Source organism: Rhinatrema bivittatum, chromosome 4 (genome assembly GCF_901001135.1).
Source record: "Rhinatrema bivittatum chromosome 4, aRhiBiv1.1, whole genome shotgun sequence".
In the NCBI taxonomy this organism is placed as follows: domain Eukaryota; kingdom Metazoa; phylum Chordata; class Amphibia; order Gymnophiona; family Rhinatrematidae; genus Rhinatrema; species Rhinatrema bivittatum.
In genome coordinates, this window is record NC_042618.1 from 444791962 (window position 1) to 444808176 (window position 16215).

The 16215-nt window shown below is 44.6% G+C and overlaps 1 protein-coding gene across 1 annotated transcript in view; it reads left to right on the forward strand.

Annotated features, from left to right (window-relative positions):
* Positions 1 to 16215, forward strand: part of EEA1 (early endosome antigen 1) — a 372360-nt gene that overhangs the window by 136328 nt on the left and 219817 nt on the right. Inside the window, 4 exon segments of the mRNA XM_029601632.1 lie at positions 4215 to 4331; positions 8464 to 8802; positions 15178 to 15226; positions 15229 to 15326. Coding sequence (XP_029457492.1) covers positions 4215 to 4331; positions 8464 to 8802; positions 15178 to 15226; positions 15229 to 15326 — 603 coding nt within the window.

Sequence of the window (16215 nt, forward strand, 5' to 3'; positions counted from 1 at the left end):
ACATGTCCACGCATGGTCCCTCTTCAGTCTCTTTTCTGCAGAGCTGTAAGCTTTGTAGTGTGATTGAATTCACTTTGTCTGTTTTTTATCTTGTGGAAAATGTTTTGCTTTATGCGTTTTCACGTTTTTTTTTCTTTCAATCCATCCCTCTCAGTGCCTTCCTGTAGTGTCCTTAGTCAGGTTTTTCAGTATTTCAGGTAAGTTTCCTTTAGCGGTTGATTTCCTCCCTGTGTTTGCAGTGGCTGCCAGCCATTGCCACTCACTACCACGACTTTCAACTTTTTGGCCCTTTTGTTTCAACTCATGGCTGCGTCTGGGTTTTGCTGATTCCCCCAGTGCCCAAGGACCATGTCTATCACTGATCCTCATGAAGTGTGTATCCTCTGCATGGGGGCATCACATTACGTCCGTGGTTGTCACTTGTACACGCAGATAACCCCGAAGGGACATCGCTTTGGCAAGATGGACCTTAGAGCTGCATTGATGGATACCTCGTCATCGATATCGGCAGGCCCATCAATGCTGCTGGTGGATAGGGGTGCTGGAGACTGAATGTCTGTCAATGTCCTCCGGGCCAAGGACACCGGGTTCATTGTCTTCAAACTCAGCACCAGAGAAAGATCGGGCCGAGCATTAAGGGCAGCCTAAGAAGCATCGGCCCCGTTGATGCACGGTGCCGGGCGTGGGAATGCACCGGCTTTTGTTGCAATGCCTCTGAAGTGACCATGTGGCAAGGAGAGCCCATCCTCTATCAATGCCCCGGGGTCCACAATGGTCTCCCCCGGTCCTGGTGCCAGTCACCAATCCCCCTTGTGGGTTTGAAGATCTGGCTATCCCTCCTTTCTCCCAGTCATAGTTGGCATCGACCACATTTGAGGAGAAGCTGGCGTATGTGTCCTTTAGGTTGAGAAAGCATAGCCAGTCCCCTTTTTTTTCAAAAGGAGGGTCAATGTGCCCAGGGAAATCATTTTGAACTTTTTTTTTTTTTTTTTTTTAAGAAACTTGTTTAAGGGCTTTATGTCTAAGATGGGAAGGAGTCATCTTGTTCTCTTTGGAATCAGTAAGTACTTGGAGTAGAATCCCTGCCCTCTATCGCCCTGGTGGTACAGACTCGACCGCCCTGATCATTAAGAGGGAGGAAAGCTCCACTTTGAGTTGCTTACCTGTAACAGGTGTTCTTTGAGGACAGTAGTATGTTAGCACTCATGAAACCAGCCTGCCACCCCACAGAGTTGGGTTTCTCCTATTTATTTTGTCGTAATTCTATGTTATGAGACTGAAGAGAAACCCTGTGTGTATGCATGGTATAGGGCATGCTGGGCATGCTCAGTGTGCCTAGTCAAAGTTCTAGAAACTTTGACATAAGTTTTCTGCATTGGGGCTCCATCTAATGTCAACCATGTGTGAGGGTTAACATTCCACTGTCCTCAGAGAATACATGTTACAGTTAAGCAACTCTGCTTTTCCAATTCATTCCCAGTTTGCCCAGTTAAGGGGTAGGACTTCCAAATCTTCCTAGTTTAAAAGCCTTCCCCCCCCCCCCCCCTCGTTAACCCTGACCTTTAAAACCCCACTGACTAGCCTAGATTTTGCTACTTAACATGCCATCCATAGATTGGCTACTTAACATGCCATCCATAGCAGAAGTAAATTTGCAAGGCAGGTGACCCTGGCGCGAGCATGGACGCGTAAGTATTTCTGCACACATTTCTTGGCCAGGCCCCAACATGCCTGCACTCGGCCCCTTTTTAGAAACTTTTCACTTGTGCATGCAGCAGGAAATAAGTGCGTCCATAGGTGGCTTTTAAAATCTGCTCTGTGGGCGCTGGTCCAACTTGTACATGTATCTCCTGGTTTTGGCCCGTGCAGGGCTTTTAAAATTCACCTTTTAGACTTTCAGGATATCCTCAGTGAATATGCATGAGATATGCATACACTAGAAGCAGTGCAGACAAATCTATCTCATGCATATTCATTGTGAATATCCTGAAAACCTGACTGGTTAGGTGTGCCCTGAGAACTGGGTTGAGAAGCACTGCATTAGATAATATACAAAATAACTAACTGCCTATACTTCTTCCTCACTTGTGGATGAGCCATTAATTCCTGGGTGACATGACCTTGGCTGCTCATTTCCAGAAGTGCCTTGAGCAGGGGAATAACTCTAACAATTCCACTCCATGTGGAAGAGGAGTAATTGGCATGCAAATATTCTACCCCAAGTTATTGTCTTGCTAATGGTACTTCTTATGATATCGTTACCTTGTGCAAGCTAGACCCTTTTTTCTTGGTTTCTACATTTGTCCACTCACCCATCCTTTTGTAAAGTGCCGCAAAACAATTTAAATATATATCTTGTCTTTCTAATATAAAATACTACTCAAAGTGGTTGATGACAAACATAAATATACCATGCATTATTTAGGATGTGAACTTTTATTTTTAAGTATTAATAGGTGGTGTAGATATCTAATCCTGTTGTACTCTTCTACATATTCAGTGTGTAGATTTTTAAAAATAAAGCATGGAGACTATTTGTAATTAAAGCATAGGTTGAGTGGCTTGGTGATTTAAAGTATTCTTCTTTAATGTTTGTTTCAAAATAAAAGCAAACTGCTTTAATCACCATGACACCCAAAACAAAAATCTGCTTTAAGCTCTCACTTGAAATTTCTCTTCTGCCCTTGGATTGGTTGCAGGTTATTGTACCTTTTACTGTGCTAACAAAAGAATTATGTGAGGATGATATGGAGAGTTTGTGTAAGAGTTTGTGTACTATCATTCGTATGTTGGGCCATAAAAATATCACACCCTAAAAAACAAAATCCAGTTTTCTCAAAGCCAATTGCAGCAGCTACAACTCTCTGCTAGTTAACTTTCACAGGATCATTGTATAAAATATTTCATCATTCAATACACTTAATAGCTTCAGCTCAAATGAGAAACTTAGGTGTGATCTAGTATGAAGAAAGACCACTTTGAATATAGTTAAGACTGAATTTATTGGTAGAGCAGTGGGACCAATGTACTAAGCATTTTTCAGAAAAATCTGTTCGTGTGTGTAAGATTGAATTACAGCTATATGTCTTTTGAAGCTGAAGTGTGCTGCTTATGCAAGAAGACAAGTATTTACTCCGATTTTTAAGGATAAAAAAATGTTTCTCTGAGTATAAGATCCATTTACTTAAAGCATAAACACTTATTGAAGAGTCTGATATGTTAGCCACCAAATTTTTGACCCATTTCTGGGTGTATTTATAACTTTTTTTTTTTTTTTTTTAAGGCAGGTGATTAGTCTCATTTGTCATATTTATTTATTTATTTATTTATTTAAAACCTTTTATATACCGACAACCGTTTGCACATCGCATCGGTTTACAAGTAACTTAATAACTTTAGGCAAAGCCTTTACGTAGAACAGTAACTGTGATAATAAGGAAACAAAAACAACTAGATAAATATGGCTATAATTTACAAGGAGTAGGAAGATGGCTATAATTTACAAGGAGTAGGAAGATGGCTATAATTTACAAGGAGTAGGAAGATGGCTATAATTTACAAGGAGTAGGAAGATGGCTATAATTTACAAGGAGCAAGCACCTCTGGAGGGGGTGCTGCTTAGGTGAATGGGAGGCAAAAGGATATTTACACAAAGTTTAATAAAGATTGAGAATGGCATTATATAATACTATAAGACAAACAAAAGGTGGAATTACATTAGGAGCAGAGGGAAAGGAAGGGGAAAGTAGGGATGAGTAATGAGTATTCAGGGAAATGCCATTTGCTTGATAAACATGGGTGAAAGTGCATATGAATACTTGGCATGCCTGGACTATACTATAGATCCAAGCACATGGAGATGTCCTAACCATATTGCACAAGGGACATTGGTGATGGCAGAGCAAGGGGGAGACTAAAGATTGAGTGAGTTCTGTGGCAGTATGGGAGACCAGGTACTCATGAGCAGACGGGGGTTGACCAAGTAGTCTTTATGCATTGATATTTTCTTTCTGTCATGCAAACCTTGGCAAGCAAAGAGAGAGCCCCAATAAGATATGGAGATGTCAAATTTTTGCCTGAAATATTCTTGCAAGCATGAATTTGCATGCACAGTTCAAGTTTACAAAAAACTTTATGGAAGCAGTTTTTACATTTTATCCTGGGATTTCACATCTGGGTTGTCAAAATTAACCTAATCTCTGCTTTTTGTCTAGGCTACCATAAATCACTTAAAAGCAGAACTTGCCAAAGGTCCTCAGGAAGCTGCTGCATATATACAAGAAATACAAAAACTTCAAAGTTCAGTGAATGACTTTACAGTAAAACATCAGGTAAGAAATTCCATATATTTAAACAGAAATGAGTTTATAATTTGTTAATGCACACTGGCTTTAGTTATAAACTATTTTTTTTGTATAATATGTTCTGTGGCTTAAGTAGCAGAGATTGACTGTTAAGATGACTGTGTGGTGGAACAGGGTTTTGCATGCTCTGTGATTTGTTTTGCCTCTGACCCTTTTTGCCCCAGAGAGCTCATTTCCTCGTGCTGGCCTAAAGATGGTGTTTGACCTCTGCACTGTAGTTCAAGCAGGAGCTTTGGATGCTCCCTTGACTCATGAACAGCATACACATCCCAGCAACCTGAGGAAAATGTCTGAAACATCCTGCAGTGCTGTTGACCAGAAAACTATTACCTGTCAGAAGGCCATTGGTCAGGGAATAATTGTTAGTACTGTATGCATTGAATGGCTCAACAGATAAGAGAACTAACTTCGGCTGGGAGTATAGAAGGAGCAGAGCTCTGTGCTGAGGCCCTGTTCAGATCCTGTGGTCAGTCTTTTTCATGATCTCCCTAGGCACTACGTAGTGTAAAGTGTTTAATTACCTTTTATTGTTTAATCATTGTTCCTGTTTGCATGTTAAATCTTTTATTTATTCAGTTTCTCTTAGGACAAGCAGGATGGTAGTGCTCACACATGGGTGAAATCCATCAGATGGAGCCCCGACATATAAAACTTATGTCAAAGTTTCTAGAACTTTGACTTGGCACAAAAAGTATGCCCTATAAAATGCATGCACGCAGTCTTTTTCTGCGGCGCTGCAAGCATTGTGGTGTGATCCAGCTCACTTTGGCTTTTTTTGGCCTTTTGGAAAACCTTTTTTCCCTTGTTACTCGCTTTCAGTGGGTTTTTTCTTTCCAGTGTTCCCTCTTGGTGCTTCCCCCATAGTGTTCCCAATTGTTTTTGACACTTCGGTTAAGTTTCTTTCTGCGGTTGATTGCCCTGCGGCTGTGGTGCTTTGGTGTCTGCCGGCCTTCGCCACCTGCAACCATAGTTTTGATTTTGCGGCCCTTACTGCACCAGGTTGATGCTCTCAGACCAGGAGACCTTCCTCCTCCAAGGCAGCTCCAGGGCTGCCAGACTGGAGTTGGGGCTTGGCTTCTATGTCCCTGAAGGTCTCATCTATATAACTGTCTACCTCAGTTTCTCCAAGTCTGCCACTCTAGCCTCCAGAGATTGGGGGTGGGGGAGAGAGAGAGTGAATGAGCGAGCAAGTGTGTTTGCTCGCTCATTCACTCTCTCTCTCCCCCACCCCGGGAACTCGCGGCAGCAGCCTCCTCCCAACGCTAACCTCCTTCATTTTCAGCCCTCGCGGAGGCGGAGTCCCATCGGCCGCGGTTGAAGCTCTTCATTTCCTCCGAGCCGTGCTGCATTCTTCTTTTCTTCGGGCCGATGCCGAGCGCACTAGCGTGGCCTCTTCTTGCTGAGCACGCACCCGATACGCTCCATTTCCTCTTCCGGACCGCGGGGGGGTGCGGGAAGAAGAGACCACACTAGCGTGGTCTCTTCTTCCCGCGCACGCACCCGATGCTCACCACTTCCTCTTCCGGGCCGTGGGGCGGGAAGAAGAGAGCACGCCGGTGCTGCTGACTCCAGCTGTCCTGCCGCGTTCTGCCCGGGCTGACAGCATTTTAAGCCCGGGCGGAGGAGGACCGGGGAGCAGCTGGGTCAGCGGGAAAGTGTGGCGACACTTGTCTGCGAGCCAGATGCAGCCCTCAAAAGAGCCATATCTGGCTCGCGAGCCATGGGTTCCCGACCCCTGCCATAGACTGTAAAAGGGCTTTGATTTACTACAAAAGAACTCTGCTTTGTCATACATCTAACTATTCATCGCTTATGATTTCAACAAGTTGGGCATAGTAGCCAAATGTACATTGTCCAGCTGGCTAGCAGACTGCATTGCAAATGGCTATAGACTAGCATGTCTTCAAATTTCAGGTGCAATCAGTCCAGCTTCTATTTCAGAAGAATCTTTTTCTTGTATTTATTTAGATTTTTATATTCTGCTTTTCGTACTTTTTTCAGCACTTAAAAGCGGATTACATTCAGGTACTGTAAGTATTTCCCTATCCCTGGAGGACTAACAATCTAAGTTTGTAGATGAGGCAATGGAGGGTCACAAGGAGAGACAGTGGGAATTTGAATGCTGGTCTCCTGGTTCGTAGCCCGCTGCTCTGTCCACTAGGCTACTCCTAGGCTACTTTCTCCTGTGCACCTACAACTGAGGAGTAAGTCCCTTTCTGAGGCCCTGTCCTCATGTGACCTTAAAGAGTTGGTGGCAGTGTCCATCCAACAACTTTTGCAGAATGTAAGTAAGAGAATGTCATAGCACAGTGGCATCTGATAGAATTAAAATTAAATGTAAATGCCAGTATTAAAACAAATGTAATATTATACCATGAATGCATTCTGTTATGGAGAGCTATAAAAATAAACATGAAATCTCAAATGAGATGAGTCTTAATGGTGGTTTGTGTTCAGAGCATGTGCTATTCCTTGCTCAGCTTTAATTAACTTTCCTGTTTCCTTTTGACAACAGGAGTTGTGATTTCCTGATTGAGGACTAGAGTAGTTGATTTAGGAATATGTAGTTGGGTATAGAAATGTCCAGGATGGTCATCTTATATAGACCAGCTATCAGATAAAATGAGCAGTAATCTGTTACATTTCTGAGTGCAAACACTGATATTATGTATGTGTAGATGTCATGACCTTTTCAGTATCTCTTACAAAGCTGAGATGACTGTCTTTACTTGTCTGACATTTTGTACATCTTGAATTGGTTGTTGCGTCTTGGAGAGAAAATGTTAAATATGCCAGTAGTAAATTTAGATACTGGAAACAGCATTAGTTTTTTCTGACCTATTGAGTTTTCTAGAACATGCTGTATTACTTCAGTATCTTTTTCAGTAACGCATTCATCCTCTTTATTAGGCTTAGCCATTTTAATATTTTTAGCTATTTCTGTATGTTGGGATATAAATAAAGAAGTAATTCACCAGAGTTCAACTGAGAAATACTGGTGATCCTTCATATGGAGTGATCCTCCCCATATATGGAATACTCCAGTGAGTTACATGAATAAAGTGTCCCAATAAATATTAATTAAGGTGTTGCCTATGGCAACTGAAGTCCTCTTTTTGACTTTCCTTAAGTCCTCTGATCAGTGGAACAGATCTCTACAGTGCTTGTGAAGACAGATTGGGGTCCCAAAACTATAGGTCACGGAGCTAGTTTGGCTGGCTTGCCATGTTTTCCTTTGTGTGACCCAGATCTGACCCATAGAGGAAGGCTTTGAATATTATCTACAATGGCAGGTTGGCGGTGTTTCCCAGACCCTGCCAGTGGGAAAAGAGGCGGTCAGACCCACATTGCTAAAGGAGCAGGCCAGGCCCCGCCAGGGAAAGGGAGTGAATGAGGTGAGGGAAGAGAAGGGAGTAAATGAAAGGTGTGAGGGAGGAGATAGAGTTCAGAATGTGCACGTGTATGCACCTCAAGGAGGTAGATGCAGGGGGAAAGGAAGCCAGGGAGCATGAAGGTGTGACAGGATTGCCAAATTCAAAGAAATCCAGCAAAATTATTGCTGGCATGTTATCTGCTGTACCACAAGAACTTTTTCTTCCTTTCCCAACATTTCACATCAGCACACTGAGGTGGACCCCTCACTTCTATTCTCAGGAAACACCAAAGGGTTCCCTTCCCTTAAAGTTTGAGGACCCCCTTCTCTGGATCCTAAATATGAAAACACAAGGTTTTGCTAAGATTTTATATGGTTATTCAAATTTAGGACAATTAACAGCATTTCAACTTATTAAATTCTCTTCTCCAAATTACTCTGACTTGTAGGATATTACAGGTTACCCTAATGAAAAAAGTCAAAAGCATTTGGTAGTCAAAAAGGATACAGTTGGTCACCTTTCTTTAGTTTGCTGCAACTTTGACCATTAAATTTGGTAGGCATGAAGGATTTTAACAAACACTTGTCCAGTTTAGTGAATTAAGTGATCATTTGTGAATTTAGGTGTAATTGCAGTGAATCTGCGTGCAACCCAAACTGTTATGAAATGCAGTAGTTTACAAAATGCACTAATATCATGAGATGTCATTTATCTAATTTTTATAGAGCTTAACAGAAAAGTTATTAAAAAAAGAAGAGGATTACAGCCAGCTAGAGAAGAAACAAAATGAAGAATCTGTGAGCAAAAAGAACTTGCAGGCAAACCTTCATCAGAAGGATTTGGACTGTCAGCAGCTCCAAGCCAGTTTGTTGGCAGCTGAAGCCTCATTGCAGAGAGTCCAGACTGAGCTGGGAGAAAAGGGGGAGGCAAGTCAGAAACTGAAGGAAGAGTTGTCAGAAGTGGAGACAAAATACCAGCATCTCAAGGTAGAGTTCAAACAACTCCAACAACAGAGGGAGGAGAAGGAGCAGCATAGCCTGCAACTGCAGGGAGAGATCAATCAGGTGAGATTCCTTCAAGGAAAACAGAATGGTTGGTTTGTTCTGCCATTCTTTCCTTTCTATAGCTCTTATATTGGCTATCCATGGAAACTACCAATTGTAAAGCAGCAGTGTAAGTTAAGCTTGAGCTCGATTTCCTAACAAGCATAATAGCGTTTATTAGCATATTATTAAATAAGTTGAAGCACCTCTTTTGAAGTTTATTTTTAATATTTTTCCTTGGTCTGAAGGTGTTCCTTCATAGCCTGCTCCTTTCTTAGAATCATCATGTTTTCCTGTTATCCCCTCAATGCTGCAGCAGCACTGTGCATGCATAGTTTACCCAAGTGCCTTTTCCTTGATTGTCTGCAAGAGCTTCATGTGCCTTTCTGTATTCAGTGAAAAGGAGAAAACGAAATTGACATATTCAGGGTTGAAATGAATGTTTACAGTAGTCATTTCCTAACTGGTAGCAGATGGACTCAGGATCAATGGGTATAGTGTACTCCTGATAGCAGTTGGAGACGGATCAGATTTCAATCTGACGTCAGCCCTAGTACATATACCCCTGCAGGAAGTGCAGCTCTTCAGTATTTTCCGTCTCCATAGCAGTTAGGGACTCTATGCACGCTAGCACAGCGTTAGAGTAATTTTACCAAAGAAAACCAAATTAAGAAGAAAATCTTACATCTACAGACGAGCCCCGCTCTCCTGCGATGACACCCGTTGGGTCTGTGCGGTCTCGAAGCGCACTACTATCCCGGTGGAGGGAGGAGCAGCACTCAAGGATGCTCAACACAGACGTCTGGAATCTGTCCTCAAACAGTCCTTTGACGTCTCTGCTATGGCTTTACAGATCGCGGCCTGCTGTGTTTTGGTGACATGCGCCTGCTTAACACAGACCAGGAACAATACTCCTGGGGAAGCCTTGGAACCAGCTGTATCGTTCCTCACAGACACAGCTTCAGATCTGGTATGCACAGCAGCTAGAGGAGTCTCATCCCCGTGGCAGCCAGAAGACAAATCTGGCTCTGAAACTGGTCAGCCGACGCATCCTCCAAAACGAGACTCACAAGAATACCTTTCAAGAGAACACTCCTGTTCGGAAGCGAACTAGAGAAACTAGCCAACAAATGGGGCGAGTCCCCACTGCCGCGGCTACCGGAGGAAAGGAATAAGAGAAACCAGCGATCCTTCCCCTGGACCTCCAGAGGCAGAGGATCACAGCGCTTCAACCCATATAGAAGCTCATATCAACTGGCCTGCCCCGCAGGCCGGAGCCAGTCCTTTCGGAATAAGCACAATAAAAGGGGAGCCAGCTCGGCCCCAGCCGCACCCCACAATGAAAATCAGCCGACCCATCCAAAGGAAGAAGCCATAGGGGGCAGACTGGCCCTATTCTACCAAAGATGGGTTGAGATAACTTCGGACAAGTGGGTCCTATCCATCATTCGAGAGGGATATTACCTGGATTTCCACCACCTCCCTCCAAACAAGTTTGTGGAATCTCCTTGCCATGACCCTTCCAAGAGAATGGCAGTGGAAGCTACACTGACCAGATTACTAGCCTTAGAGGCTATAACACCGGTGCCTCCACAACAAATAAATACTGGCCATTATTTCATCTGTTTTATCATTCCCAAGAAGGAAGGAACGTTCAGACCTATCCTGGACCTCAAGGCAGTCAACCGTCGCCTGAAGATTCCTCGCTTCCGCATGGAAACCCTACGCTCGGTAATAAGGGCGATACAGCCGGGAGAGTTTCTTACCTCCCTGGATCTGTTGGAAGCCTACCCACACATTCCGATCCATCAAGATCATCAGCGTTTTCTACGCTTCTCTATCCTGGACCGTCACTATCAGTTCTGGGCACTACCTTTCAGGTTAGCCACTGCACCCTGGACGTTCACCAAGATCATAGTGGTGGTGGCAGCAACACTGAGGAAGGAAGGAATCCGCATGCACCCTTATCTAGACTATTGACTGCTCAGAGCGAAATCCTCCGAGGAAAGCCTCCAGGCAACCAACAGAGTCCAAACTCTACTGGAGAGCCTCGGGTGGGTGATCAACACAAACAAGAGCTGCCTGCAGTCTTCCCAATCTCTAGAATACTTGGGAGTCCGGTTCGACACCAAACAAGACAAGGTCATCCTGACACAGACAAGGAGATCAAAACTGATGACCCAGTTACGAACCCTGTTAAGCGAACTTTGCCCCACAGCATGCGATTACTTACAATTTATCGGCCTCATGTCATCCAAACTGGAAGTAGTCCCATGGGCACGAGCTCACATGAGACCCCTACAACGCTCATTACTATCACGATAGAATCCATTGTCCCAGAACTACACCGTACGGCTTCAGCTCCTGGACAGAGTTCGGGCTCAACTACGATGGTGGCTACAAGAAGCCCATCTGAGCCAGGGAACGAGACTATCCTCCCCAACCTGGATCCTACTCACCACGGATGCCAGCCTACGAGGATTGGGAGCACACTGCCAGGAGCTAACCGCCCAAGGGCAATGGAATGAAGAAGAGTCTGGATGGAACATCAATCGCCTAGAAGCCTGGGCAGTCAGACTAGCTTGCCTAAGGTTCGGTCACAGACTCCGAGGCAAAGCGGTCAGAGTAATGTCTGACAACGCCACAGTAGTGGCCTACATCAACCGCCAGGGAGGAACCAGAAGCCAACAGGTGTCTCTGGAAATAGATCTCCTAATGTCATGGGCGGAAGTGAATCTTCAAGAGATCTTGGCCGTCCACATTGCCGGAAAAGACAATGTCGTGGCGGACTACCTCAGCAGAGAAAGTCTAGATCCAGGAAAATGGAAACTGTCAACCACAGCATTCCAACTGATAGTAAACCGTTGGGCGTTGGACCGGTTTGCCAGGAGGTCCATGGTTGGTGTTCCCCCAAGTGCCCAGATTCTTCAGCCGCAGGCGGGAACCCCAGTCCTAGGGAATCGATACCCTGGTACAGACCTGGCCACATGAGACTTTGTTGTACACCTTCCCGCCGTGGCACCTATTGGGGCGCGATCATCCACAAGATAGAACACCACAGGGGACCAGTACTTCTAGTGGCCCAGGCCTGGCCAAGAAGACCATGGTATGCAGACATGTGAAGACTGCTGGCAGGGGAACCCCCTGCCGCTACCTCCACACAGAGACCTGCTCCAACAGGGAGCGATCCTCCAAGAGGATCCAGCTCGATTCTTTCTTACGGTCTGGCCATTGAGAGGACTTGCCTAAGGAGGAGAAGATACTCGGGGGCAGTAATTGACACCCTACTCCGAGCACGCAAGTTCTCCACATCCCTAACATAAGGATTTGGAGAGTATTCGAAGCCTGGTGCGAGGACCACGACATCACACTACGCTCAGTCAAAATTCCTGCGATTTTGGAATTCCTACAAAATGCTCTACAGAAGGGATTGTCCCTTAACTCCATCAAGGTACAGCTGGCTGCATTTTCATGCTACGGAACCAAGAGCGAGAGCGGCAGCATAGCCTCTCACCCGGATGTCTCCCGCTTCCTGAAAAGGAGTCAAGCACATCCGACCACCCCTAAAGTGGCCGGTGCATCTTTGGAACCTCAACCTGGTCCTAGATTTCCTAGCAGGAACCTTCTTCAGACCTCTCCGGGGCCTGTCTCTCTGACTATTAACATTGAAGCAGCCTTCCTGCTGGCAGTCTGTTCAGCACGTCGTATATCTGAGCTACAAGCACTGTCCTGCCGGGAGCCGTTCCTCAGACTCACCCCGGGAACCATCGAGTTGCGCACATAGCTTTCATTCCTCCCAAAAGTGTTGTCTCACTTCCATCTCAACCAAACCATCTCGCTACCATCGCCAGATGAGCATAAGAATTCGGAAGAGGCTCGAAGTCTGCGCCATCTCAACGTCGGCAGACTCCTAGTCTACCTGGAAAGGTCGGAATCCGTACGAAAGACGGACCATCTATTCGACCTTCACAACAGGAAGAAGCAAGGGGAAGCGACCTCGCGAGCAACCATAGCCCGCTGGATCAAAGAAGTCATCAAGGCGGCCTATGTAGAAGCAGGCAAACCACCACCTTTACAAGTCAAGGCCCATTCTACTAGAGCCCAGGCAGTGTCCTGGGCGGAAACCAAGATACTGTCACCCGCCGAGATCTGCAGGGTGGCGACATGGTCCTCCATCCACACCTTCTCCAGGTTTTACCGCCTGGATGTTCAGGCTTGGGAGAACACAGCATTTGCAAGGGCAGTACTAAGTGGGTCATGGGCAGCCTCCCACCCAGTTCAGGACTAGCTTTTATACATCCCATTGGTCCTGAGTCCATCTGCTACACGCTAGGAAATGGAGAAATTACTTACCTGATAATTTCGTTTTCCTTAGTGTAGACAGATGGACTCAGCATCCCACCCACGGCTGCCGTTACTCATGGAATTCTCGGGGGAACGTCCCCGGGAGCGAGTGATTCACGGGTAAGCCATGCTTTCCTTCATCTAGGACACCCATCCTACCGGGTGTCGGCGTTTCTTGGTTGAGGGCACTGACGGTCTCCAGCTATAGCCAATCCAACCAGTTCAAATTAATTAAGTTAACCAAGTTATAAAGTTAATCAAATTATTCAAATTATTCAGTCATACATATATCCACAATGCTTTTCGAGGAGAGTACTGAAGAGCTGCACTTCCTGCAGGGGTATATGTACTAGGGCTGACGTCTGATTGAAATCTGATCTGTCTCCAACTGCTATCAGGAGTACACTATTTCCATTGGTCCTGAGTCCATCTGTCTACACTAAGGAAAACGAAATTATCAGGTAAGTAATTTCTCCATTTTTAAAAAAACAAAAGTATAGGAAGGCTAAAAGTGGTAGCTCTGTAGTAAAAATGGAATTTAAATAAAGGTGGCCAGAAGTACTGAAGTTTTTTCCATTTCATGTCTATGAAGGTAATGCTTAGGATGGGCACAATACAAGAGAAATTACATAATAGGGGACTGAGTATCCCTTGTAACACAATCCTTCCACTACCACCGGTTCCCTTCTCTGACCTGCACAAGCTGATCTACCCATCACAGGTGTTTAGCATGATCTGCGCAGGTAAATGATGCAATAGTCTACTGTGCCGATTTCCTGTCTTTTGGCTGCACACGCTAGAGGCCAATGCCTAAGCTTCCTTCTAGCCCGCACAGTCAGCTGAACTTCGCTGGCCCTAACAGATACCACTTGAAGGAGCATAAGTGCATTATCTATATAGATACTGTGTGCCATTGCCACCGCTGCTACACACACACACACACGGAGAACAAACTCATTGCTGACTTATGTCCCCTGTTGTTCTATCTTTCCACCTCCTCATAAATCACAGTAAGCTCTTCAAGGTCTCCAAGTGGTAGTGAGCTAAAGTTAAATTCCTTTAACGTTTTGCATAAATGTTGACCTTTTACCCAAAGCTTGAACACAGCACCACCATGACGTTGCCAAGACCCCATGTAAGAGGCAATAGGTCGTCATGTCCTCTGCATTTCTAAATTCACTGTATACCACTAAATGCCAGGTGGCTGCACATGTCATAAACAGTTGGAAAAACTGCTCTGCTGCCCAGGCCTAGGGTACAGCCCAGAATATAAACAACTTTGTCTTGAGTGCTTTTCCATTGTGAAATACATTAACATTTCTCTATTGCTTGCATGTCATCAGAGTCTCTCAGATACTTTCAGCAAGGTTGAAGATGTAGAATTTTGGATTTCTGTAGACATTAAACATTAAAATGACAATATCATAAAATGATAGTGAACACACACATAAAGCTGCTTCAAAATGATGGAGAATATTTTTTTTTTTTGACCCAACAGTTTCTTCTTGCTGCTTCAGGTTAACATCTCTATCAGAGCCAGGGCTGGGATCCCCCTTCTAATTCACTTTAGTCCAGTTATAGTGACATTTTGTGCACCATACACCCAGGTCTTCCTATGGAGCCTTGCAGTTATGGGCCCTAAATCTGTCCACTAGGTTTTCCTGATGGGTAACTCCCCTCCCCCTGGAGCTATGTACACTACCTCTGCAGCATCCCTAGCCCTAGCTACGCTGGGGAGGAGAAGAACTGAGCCAGGGATCTCTGTTCCTCTGCATGTACTACTACTGAGCTGGGTCAGGTCAAAGCTCTTGTGGGGTTTTTTTTTTTATAAAGATCTGAAAGATTGGACTTCGAATCAAGGCATGCATGCAAAATATGTTTAGCCTTCAGATCTGGTAGATGCCTATGAACTTGATGCTGAGATTTGATATTTGGATGATACCAGTTTTATATGTTCTAAAAATATGGTAATCATTAAGGAACATCATGTTGGGGGAAATCAATGAACAGTATATATTATGCTTGGAAAACAATTCCAGTGTTTTCCCCCAGCTGCACAGCAAATTGCTGGAGACTGAGCGTCAGCTAGGGGAGGCGCATGGAGGTTGAAGGAACAAAGGCAGCTGTCTGGTGAAAAGCTGATGGACAAGGAACAGCAGGTGGCAGATCTTCAGTTAAAACTTTCACGTGCTGAGGAGCAGGTAAGCTTGTATGCAGGCTGTGGACCTGGATGAGTCCACCTCTGAAGTTAATGCATTTTATGTGCAGCATGTATACCATTGATATACATGGATGATTTTAATTTAGTTTTATAAGCCTGTTTTCATATTTAATTTTTAGTACAGATTTTCTGTCAGAAAACTATGCTAATCATTTGATCTCTTTCTGGGAGATATGCCACCTCGCCAGTTGATTTTTGGTAGAGAAATTAAGTAGATGTCAACTTAAAACACTTTAAGGACAGGTTGAAAGGGTTTAGATTAACTGAGATGAAAGAACAAAGTCAGGAAACTGCAGTTTAGGGATACAAGTTAACTCTTCTATCTAAACCAGTAGTTCCCAAACCTGTCTTGTTTTTAGGATATCTATAGTGAATATGCATGAGATAAAATTTGCATGCTATGGAGGCAGTCATGCAGATTTGATCTCATGCATATTCTTTGTAGATATCCTGAAAACCTGAGCGGCTGGGGGTCCTCCATGACAGGTTTGTGAACTTTATATTCAGATATTATTTAGATCCAATGTAAATTTTCCTAGCATGTAGCCGATGGACTCAGGCCAATGGGTTATGCTCCCCTGCCAGCAGATGGAGACGGAGTCAAATTTCAAAGCTGCCGTCACCCTAGATACACCCCTGCAGTGACCTCAGCCCTCCGGAATTCTCCATCTCCAGCAGATGGTGGATGTACCTCTCCCTACGGGGATTGCTGTACTTTTTGGAAGGAAAAATTCTACATTGTAAATTGGAGAAAATATCTAAAGATCCCTCCCCTAGTTGAGAATTCCTGAGGCGATTTCTGAGATCCCTCAGAGGTGTGCCTTGGTCCGGTTGCCGGCTCCCATGTGGACTTGGCTGCTCAACCAGCT